Source organism: Leptodactylus fuscus, chromosome 7 (assembly GCF_031893055.1).
Source record: "Leptodactylus fuscus isolate aLepFus1 chromosome 7, aLepFus1.hap2, whole genome shotgun sequence".
Taxonomy (NCBI): domain Eukaryota; kingdom Metazoa; phylum Chordata; class Amphibia; order Anura; family Leptodactylidae; genus Leptodactylus; species Leptodactylus fuscus.
Genome location: NC_134271.1, coordinates 61,756,492 through 61,766,477, shown reverse-complemented (window position 1 = coordinate 61,766,477; position 9,986 = coordinate 61,756,492). Strand labels below are relative to the sequence as shown.

The 9,986-nt window shown below is 39.9% G+C and overlaps 2 protein-coding genes across 3 annotated transcripts in view; one reads left to right on the top strand and one right to left on the bottom strand.

Moving 5' to 3' along the window:
• The window catches only part of NFAT5 (nuclear factor of activated T cells 5), a 380,479-nt gene that overhangs the window by 97,948 nt on the left and 272,545 nt on the right, over positions 1-9,986 (top strand). The window lies entirely within an intron of this gene.
• LOC142212637 (NAD(P)H dehydrogenase [quinone] 1-like) lies at positions 1,285-7,268 on the bottom strand. Of its 2 annotated transcripts, XM_075280609.1 has the most exons (6): positions 7,227-7,268; positions 5,040-5,204; positions 3,894-4,024; positions 3,578-3,691; positions 3,029-3,130; positions 1,285-1,829 (listed from the first exon to the last, which is right to left on the bottom strand). In XM_075280609.1, exons 1-6 carry the CDS (start codon positions 7,231-7,233, stop codon positions 1,518-1,520), a joined length of 831 nt encoding a protein of 276 aa, XP_075136710.1. In that variant the 5' UTR covers positions 7,234-7,268; the 3' UTR covers positions 1,285-1,517. The 2 variants fall into 2 exon arrangements, with proteins under 2 accessions (XP_075136710.1, XP_075136709.1); XM_075280608.1 differs by lacking the exon at positions 7,227-7,268 and having other exon boundaries at positions 5,040-5,217.

Below are 9,986 nucleotides of genomic sequence, written 5' to 3'. Positions count from 1 at the left end.
CAAGCCAACCTGGTATAGATAAAAATCCTTCACAAAATGTGGGTTAAGTTTTTTTTTTGTTTTGTTATATTTTGGTTCTTGCCATGTAATAAGTTGCAATATGGTTTGAATACATATATGATCAGAGGGCATGTGTTCTTTTGCACAGCACTGCATTAAGTATTTCCCCCACTGTGCTGTAAATGAAGTGTAATGGGCAGATAGTTTATTCATATGTTGCATGATTTGGAAGAAAATTACCGCAAGAACCACAACATGCCCATGACCTGTGGATACACCTGAGCAGTAATATACACGTTACATCTTGCTGCCATGCCCAGGATCACAGATTAGTCATTAAAGCTTTGTTCACATAGTAGTACTGATTCTTGGCCGGGTGAGTCAGCTTTAGTATGGTTTCCTTTTTTTTCACAGACCTATTGACTTTCATGGGCAGAACTTTCCTGAGTACATTGATAGTGCAAATAGAGCCTTAGGCTGGGGCCCCACGGGTCAGAAACAAGCCTAATAGTGGTATTTTCTCTATTTAGAATTGTGGAGACTTTTATACTCGAGTACAATGTTATTAAATTTTAAGATTTGATATACCGTACACAAAAACAAATTACAGTGGTTTACGGAAAAAAGATGCAGCAAAACCACATAAATATGTACAAACAATATGAAATAGAAAGGGATTAAAATAAAGAACAGATCTCTTACAAGCCTGGCTGTGGAGCTTAGCAGGAAGTCTGGAACAAATCTACTGGCTGGGCTGCATCTCCAATTATATGACCAAGGGTTCTCTGTCTGTTCTCTTTTGAAGGATGCCTAACCTATCCCCATTTCTGAAGCCTCCCATCTGGGACTGGCTTATTACATGTGCCAAATCCAGAAAGTTGGGAATATACCATAATACTGGGTGGGTAACTCGTGCAGGCATAATATGCCCTCCTAGTGATGCCAAATGTTTTTAACATTCCAGGCATACAAATCATAATACATTCTATAGACCATGGTATGGTATCCATGCTCTATGTCCTCGACATGTATGTGTCCCCCACAACCGTATTCCTGTACGCAGATGGTTATGAAACATGAATTATGACCGATATGCCTTTGATGCTATGTTTTTAGATTTTCCAGGCCCCCGATTGAGACTTGCAATTGCACTGTCTTGTCTAAACGCCACACCAAAGCCAAGGCTTCTTTGCATTGACCTGTAAATTCAATCACACCCAGGAATGTACACACTTAGTTACTATGAACTACAACTAGGCACATCAGATGCACACAACACACAGAAACTGATACAAATTTTAATTTGATCTAATAGTAAAATTCTTTACAAATGAATAAAATAATGTAACAAATAGAACAGAAGAAGCAGAGGGAACATTTGCCATATAATACCGTATTGTTGACGACACTTCTCAGTTGCACCACATCACAGTAACAAGATCCTAGCATAGCCATCCGAGCACAGTATGATAGGACGCAGCATTCCATATTCCACATATAGTTTGTCAAGTAGTCTCTTAAAATCTGGAGCTTTCGGACTTAAGCTGGCTGTTAGGTGGTAGAGGTTTGCCCAGGTTTTGTCCCACGGTTGGGCCATACCTCTCATCAGATGTGGCCTCCTCCACTTCCTTCTTCAATACAAAGCCACAAGACATACCCTCAAAGTCCTGTATGGGAATGTATTTGATCGGCTTTTCATCCCAGATTGTCTCCAGTCGCTTCTCCCAGCTCTTAAGTATCCCAATGCGAGCTTCCTCAGGTATGTGTGCCACAGCATAGGAGATCTGAGGCTCCAGAACATTAAACCCACAGAAATTCAAAATGCCATTCTGAAAATGCAAAAAGAATTAGATTGTGATTATTGGAGACACCTACTATTGACCATGGGAATGGTAACACTCGATGTTCAATGTATTTATACATTTCTATGAGGAATAATAGAGGAACGGCACAACACAAAAGAAAATAAGCTCTGGAATTGATATTTGATGACAAATGCAGTTATTTACTAAAACAGACATGTCGGGAGCAGTAAGAGATCCTATTTATGCTTTTGGACGCATGAAACACTTTTCACATAGGAGTAATAGAATCAGCATTGTTAAACTCTTCTATGTCCGGAAATGTCACTATGAGTCTGAAAAGGTGCGGTCCATCAGGCTTGAATTCTCTTAGGCTAAGGCCCAATGTACCGAGCCGCAGCCAAAAAGTTCTGCAGGAAAAACCGCAGCAAAAACGTGTTGTGATTTTTCCCTCAACACTTTTCACAGAAAGTCCACAGAGTTTTCCTCTTTGGATTTTCTGTTTCAATTATACCTATAGGGAAATTGCCAATGTTTCTACTGCGGGTATTTTTCCGCAATGTGTGGATGAAGTTTATTTATGTGTGGAAGTCAGTAACTAATTTTTTCCTATAGCTTCGGCTACAGAAAAAAAAAAGAAACAGGGCTTATCTTCAAGAGGATTCTGCCTTAAAAAAAAAACAATTGAACTCAACCGGAGGCAGAAAATCATGATGTGTTTTTTTAATGCTGTTTTTTTAATGTAGTTTTTGCTAAAAACCACATCATAAACCGCTATCCTTTTTTCTTTTAAAGCAGATTAGTAAAAGAAAATGGTGCTATAAACTGTGAAAAGAAACTACGGTAATCGTAAAAATAACATGTCAAAAAAAGGTTTCCTAATTCCTGAAGCAGATTTTTTTTCTGCCTGACCTTACATGGTCAGTTCTGAGACCTTCCAGTGAGCGAGTACTTGTGAAATCTTTGTACCATATTATAAAGTGAGTTTCCTGCAATACTGCACACCAAGTTTCCATTTTTTGACCTTTCCAGGGGAAATAATAGAGGTGCACAGGATGTTTTCTTCGTATTTGGTGCTTTTTAAGGTATGTGTGGGAGTTTTTTGTTTAATTTTGAACCATCTCCAGCCAACTGTTTAAAGATGGATGCACAGCCCCCTTCCTCAGATGCCATGTACATATTGCCAGTTTAGTGGCCAATTACAGCAAGTACCACTGATAAAATACCTGCATAGGCCACAGAATAACATTGATGTCTCCATTAATCCCTTTGGATGATGTCATTGACTCAGGAGCACCAGTAGTGAAGGATAACAGGGCTTTCTTATTCTGTAAAAAAATAAAATAAAATTAGAATGAGGTTACATAATAAAAAAATCTTTAATCTGATGATCTAGTGTATGTGACAATATTTCATAATGTATCACCTATCTTTTCCAATGATTTCAGATTAGGCTAGGTTCATATCTGTGCCAGGCTTTCTGTTGTTTGGGTTTGCCGGACCACTAAAATAGCCTCAAGCAGGCTGAAAGTGGCGGAGGAATTTTCTCTTTCCGCAATTTCTGGCGGTTTCTGCGGTGGCGCCGATGTGAACTTAGGGTCAAAGATCTTTCACTATATATAATCATAATAGCACACACATATCTGAGGCTGCTATTTTGTACATGTGCAATCTATCTATTCCAGGTAAATGAGTCTCTTGGTTTCTGTGTGCATTCTTACTTTATACTTTCATATATGACAGCTCAACCCAAACAGGTAATGATAGCGGTTTACCTTAAATGGTCCTTCAGAATACATTGTTTGAAAGCTGTATGCAAACCCAATCGAAAAAACTCGTTCCACCCATCCTTTCATTATTGCGGGGAGCCCAAACCAGTATAAGGGAAACTGGAACAAATGGTACAATGTCACTATAAATTTCAAGCAAAGACTATGACACGCTATATATAAACAGAACATGTTGTAGAAAACACAAACTGTTGCCCAACTTATTTTGCGTTACCCTTAAATGGTCACTAACTTTTTACATCTTAGTCTTATTAGTGAATCATCCCATCCGGGGATTCACAGCCACATGTTCCATACTTACCTGAAAGATTATAAGGTCAGCCTTCTCCACTTTCTTCTGTTCTTCCCTAATATCTTTAGAGAGACGTCCCTCCTTCCATGCTACCAGAGTCTCGGCACCATATTTGAACATACTTGGTTCTTTGGGTTTACCTGTATTAAATATAACAAAAGCATAGCACGTAGGGGTCAGAAAACATCAAAAATACATGAATGACCCCCAAACGTCAACCCAATAAAGGATATGTCTCAACCAGACAACATGAAATATAGCCCACCCTGGGCTACACCTGCATGGCGGGATCCTGTGCATTTACTTAGAACCACCAAAAATCATGGGTAAGAAATGTTTTTGTCACATTTAGAGACATATTGTGGACAGACATGAAGCTGTGGATGCTTTTTGTATAGCACCTGAACTATTGAGCAGCATTTTTTTCTTCGTTTGACTTCTGTGTATACATATGTTATTTCTCTCTTGTTATATTACAGACACTGTCCTTCCTTTATTTATCTTCCTTTATCCTGTTACATAGAGATATAGGATATTTACACACATGTGTGGTTAGGGTACTTTAAGGACACTTATGCTGCTTTCCTTCTTGTTTTGTCCATTGGTGTGGTGATTTATGACACAGGCTCCCGTCCAGCGGATGGCCCTATCTCTACAGTATTGAATGTGAGTTTCTGTGTGGTATTTTTATACGCAATGTGTACTTTTTTAGATATTTTGTATGAATAAAGTTACATTGTTATAATTATCTTCATGCTGAATGTCTTAACTATTTGGACCTTCCAGTCCTTTTCGTTTATATTACCTATATTAAACATGTATTGTTGTTAATAGTTATGTATCCCAAAACATAAAAAAATGAATGATATATAGCAGTAGTCAGTAGCCTGTCGGTCACCGGCTGTTACAAATCTGCAGTTCAAAGCATGTCCTGTGAGTTGTAGCATTGCAGAGTCACAGGTTGGCTAGTACTGTACAATATATTCTGCTTGTCTACAGAAGCAATGCCACTCTTGTCATTGGACTGTGTCTCGTACCACAGCCCAGCCCTACCTGAACAGAAATAAGCTGCAAATATACAAGAGTATACAATATAAATATACAAGAGTCGTCCTATTTCTGCAGATCCTTGTTTGTTATTCTTGCTATTCCTACCTGTGATATCATTACGTGACAGGACGGCATTAAACTTCATATCATAAAGATCCGACACAAGAACTGTCCACCCCTTCTTCTTTAGCGCTGCCTGAGCTGCTTCCTTCATGGCGTAGTTGAAAGATGTCCGCTCTTGGTGAGCTAATACAATCAATGCTGTCTTGCCTACAAATACCATAAGACTCAGTAAGTCAGTAGCCACAGGTTGGTTATTTGCAGTTATTCTCAGGCCACACATTCAGTCACTTATAGGAAACATAATCTGATAAATAATGCACAGATTTATTGATAAATGTTACTTTCAAGCTACTTTTACAATATATTATTCTATGAAGTTGTTTAGCTATTTTCTACTATATTGTTATTGTGCAAATAGCCCACTATATGCTATGCTGGCGGAAACGTATCGAGGTTCTTCCTGCAATGCTTTAGACAGAAAGGTTTCCTCTGCGGACTTTCTGCTTCACTTATACCAATGGGGAAACCGCTGACATTTCCATAGGTATCACTGACATTCTGCAATTTCCAAAACTGAATCCTAAATTGAATTAGTCAACCAATGATATAACTATTATTGTTATTATTATTATTATTTATACATTGAAAAATAACTAATTATGAAAAATATAACCTCAGATGTACAAACTGGAAGATGCTATGCTGAAAAATTATACATTACACAAGGAAGAGCCTGAGGAACTCCAGAAAAATTAACAGAGAGCTGGTGGTCTGCATTGTAATCCTGCCTTATATTTGTGTCCCCAGTGATTTGTTGTTGCCTTTTACTACACTGTCTGCCGATAAGTATTTGGACACCCATGTAAATGAAGATAGCTGTGGTTGTGATGTAGGTCACGCCTTCCGCTGTTAAATATCGTGTAGGAAAGATGCCACAAAGTGCAGAGTTGTTTTGAGAAAGTGGTAATTGTTGGGTACCACAGAAGTGGTTGATCCTTAAGGGATATAGCAAGCGAACTGAATTACCCAAAATCAACAGTGGCCTGTGTGATTATGAAGTGGAAGGTGAACGGTGAATGCCAGAATGTGCTCCTACTTGGCAGACCTCCGAAACTGAGAGATAGAGATTGACGAGTGCTGCGCCAGAGAAATAAGGAAGAACAGCACCCAACCGAGGGCTCACATACACCAGGAGTCTCAACGGGCATCCGGGAGTATTGTGTCGATCAATACCATCCGTAAGGAAGCATCTACTGGGTTCTACCAACTATTGAATATGAATAAATGTTTTTTTCTATTCTACTGCAGGGGTCCAAATACTTATTGGTAGACAGTGTATGTGCAATTTAGGGCTCGTTCACATCTGCATTGTGGTGTCCGTACTGCAGGTTTCCGTTTCCTGCCTAAAACAGAGGCAGGAGACGGAAACCTGCAGGAGTCTTTCTCACCCATTCATTTGAATGGGTGAGAGAGATGTGCGGCGGTGAGCGTTTTGCGCTCTCTGCCGCGAAACCAGGTTTTATAATCCGGACACAGAGTCGGACATGCAGTACTCTGTGTCCGGATAAAAAAATCTGGTTTTGCGGCGGAGAGCATAAAACGCTCACCGCCGCTCACGGCCGGACCCGGTCTGTGCTTTCCGTCTTCTGGCATGCAGAAGACGGAAAGCACAGAATGGAAAGAAGAACGCAGGTGTGAACCTAGCGTTAGATGTAAAGTTTTTAGGTATAATAAACTTATCATATGTATACGGTGACATTTACACATCCGGTTACATATCTGTGTAAGTCTCCTATTGATGTTCATGTGAGACTCCTCTCTTTTTATGCTGAGGACTTACAGCTTATGCCTTTAGTGTGTGATTTTCAACCTTTCGTCACTATGGTGATATATTTCAATGTATCAGTAAAGTTTATATCACAGTAAAATTGCTGAAGTTCCCAAATACAAAAAGTTATTTTGCATGATTTCTAGTATTGGTAAGGGCACAGGCAGGTTTTTTGTCTGCCTCGGGTTCCTGGCTAGTTAGTGCGCATGAACACCCTGCACACTGGGCAGCTCGCCAGATTTTAGGAAACGTTGATTCCATGACCATATGAATTGCAATGCTGTGAAGAATAGATCTTAAAGAAACCAGGCCATGTACAAATGTTAAAATGCTACTTCATATCACAAATAATAGCAAAGCAAGAAAGGGTCATACTCTTGGAAGACATACTAAAAACTCACCAGCCATAATATCTTTTCCTGTCGTCTTCTAAACCAGAGAAGTAAATGCACATCTACGGGAGAAACCTGTCAATTTATAGTGTAGGTAGAAAGGCCATCCCCTGTCAGAGGAGAAGTCATCGTGACACACATAAGTATAAGGTTATTGAGTTTACCTTTAACCACTCCTTCTCCTTGCCTTTGTTAAGCTATATATTACACCCCAGCCTTAAAATAGGCAACTTCATCATTTCATGTGCAAATATAGATTTTTCTGTATTATGTGCATAGGAAATAGCAGATTGAGCAGAGCTAAACAAGGACTAGAGGGCACATTTTACATAGCAGTAAATGCAAAATGGGATGATATCCCAGCAGAGCACAGTAGTTTTTCTTGAATACTGCTGTATAAACCCAGCTTGGTATAGGCAAGAAATGTATGCCCCCTACTGAGGCTACATTCACATTGTTGCTGGAGTCTCTGTTGCAATGTCCGCCTAAAATTGTAAGATGAAAAATTCCTGCAGGCATGGCTGTATGTGTTGTCTGTTCCTTGAAGGTCCACCTGCTCTTGGAGAGGGGTGTTAGTGACATAGTGAACATACCTTGTTTGTGTCAATGGACAGTATTGCTGCCAACAAAATCAATAGATAACCAATATGCAAATTAGCTGTTTGATGCGCCCCGGACATGGCCACATTATCCAGAACTGTATTGACACCTCCAAACATATAGAACAAAAGGTGCTGATGTGCACTGATCACAAGAGGAACACATTATACTGTGGGGGAGCAGCTCAAAATTCCTGCTCACAGCCTTGTGTGTTATGCCTGCATCACAGCTCCCTCACTATAATCTTGAACATATAGAGTTATTGGGGCCTGCACAGTACTATAGTGGCTGACTATACTGGGAACTTACTCTGTAACCACAGATGGACAGCAGATATGTAAGGCCGGGTTCACACGGAGTTACGTGCCGTGAGATTTGGCATGTAGACGCCGCGTGACCCTTTGCGTGCTGTACACGCTCCCATTGAGTTCAATGGGAGCGGGGAGCGTATGCGCCGCGCTAGTTTGCGGCCGTGCATTTATTCACGCGGCAAAGGGTCACGCGGCACTTAACTCCGTGTGAACTCCACCTAAGACTTCAGTGTAGGAGCCATGGGTGGGGCCCCAGAACAAGTTCCTCAGGTGTGCCTAAGGCCCTTCAGTCCAACAATGTATAATGGAGAACTAATATATATATATATATATATATATATATATATATAGATAGATAGATATCTATATATATATAATTTATTTATAAGGAAGGAACTATTACAGTCCTATGAAAAAGTTTGGGCACCCCTATTAATCTTAATCATTTTTAGTTCTAAATATTTTGGTGTTTATAACAGCCATTTCAGTTTGATATATCTAATAACTGATGGACACAGTAATATTTCAGGATTGAAATGAGGTTTATTGTACTAACAGAAAATGCGCAATATGCATTAAACCAAAATTTGACCGGTGCAAAAGTATGGGCACCTCAACAGAAAAGTGACATTAATATTTAGTACATCCTCCTTTTGCAAAGATAACAGCCTCTAGTCGCTTCCTGTAGCTTTTAATCAGTTCCTGGATCCTGGATAAAGGTATTTTGGACAAACAATTCAAGTTCAGTTAAGTTAGATGGTCGCCGAGCATGGACAGCCCGCTTCAAATCATCCCACAGATGTTCAATGATATTCAGGTCTGGGGACTGGGATGGCCATTCCAGAACATTGTAATTGTTCCTCTGCATGAATGCCTGAGGATTTGGAGCGGTGTTTTGGATCATTGTCTTGCTGAAATATCCATCCCCGGCGTAACTTCAACTTCGTCACTGATTCTTGAACATTATTCTCAAGAATCTGCTGATACTGAGTGGAATCCATGCGACTCTCAACTTTAACAAGATTCCCGATGCCGGCATTGGCCACACAGCCCCAAAGCATGATGGAACCTCCACCAAATTTTACAGTGGGTAGCATGTGTTTTTCTTGGAATGCTGTTTCTTTTTGGACGCCATGCATAACGCCTTTTTTTATAACCAAACAACTCAATTTTTGTTTCCAAAATGAAGCTGCCTTGTCCAAATGTGCTTTTTCATACCTCAGGCAACTCTATTTGTGGCGTACGTGCAGAAACGGCTTCTTTCTCATCACTCTCCCATACAGCTTCTATTTGTGCAAAGTGCGCTGTATAGTTGACCGATGCACAGTGACACCATCTGCAGCAAGATGATGCTGCAGCTCTTTGGAGGTGGTCTGTGGATTGTCCTTGACTGTTCTCACCATTCTTCTTCTCTGCCTTTCTGATATTTTTCTTGGCCTGCCACTTCTGGGCTTAACAAGAACTGTCCCTGTGGTCTTCCATTTCCTTACTATGTTCCTCACAGTGGAAACTGACAGGTTAAATCTCTGAGACAACTTTTTGTATCCTTCCCCTGAACAACTATGTTGAACAATCTTTGTTTTCAGATCATTTGAGAGTTGTTTTGAGTAGCCCATGATGCCACTCTTCAGAGGAGATTCAAATAGGAGATCAACTTGCAATTGGCCACCTTAAATACCTTTTCTTATGATTGGATACATCTGGCTATGAAGTTCAAAGCTCACTGAGGTTACAAAACCAATTTTGTGCTTCAGTAAGTCAGTAAAAAGTAGTTAGGGGAATTCAAATCAATAAAATGATAAGGGTGCCCATACTTTTGCACCGGTCAAATTTTGGTTTAATGCATATTGCACATTTT

Coding starts and splice junctions, on each gene's coding strand:
- LOC142212637 (XM_075280608.1), bottom strand. CDS start 5,217: ATGGTATTTGTAGGCAAGACAGCATTGATTGTATTAGCTCACCAAGAG. Junction 4,025..5,039: donor GTCACGTAATGATATCACAG/GTAGGAATAGCA, acceptor TATTTAATACAG/GTAAACCCAAAGAACCAAGT. Junction 3,692..3,893: donor CTGACCTTATAATCTTTCAG/GTAAGTATGGAA, acceptor CATTTGTTCCAG/TTTCCCTTATACTGGTTTGG.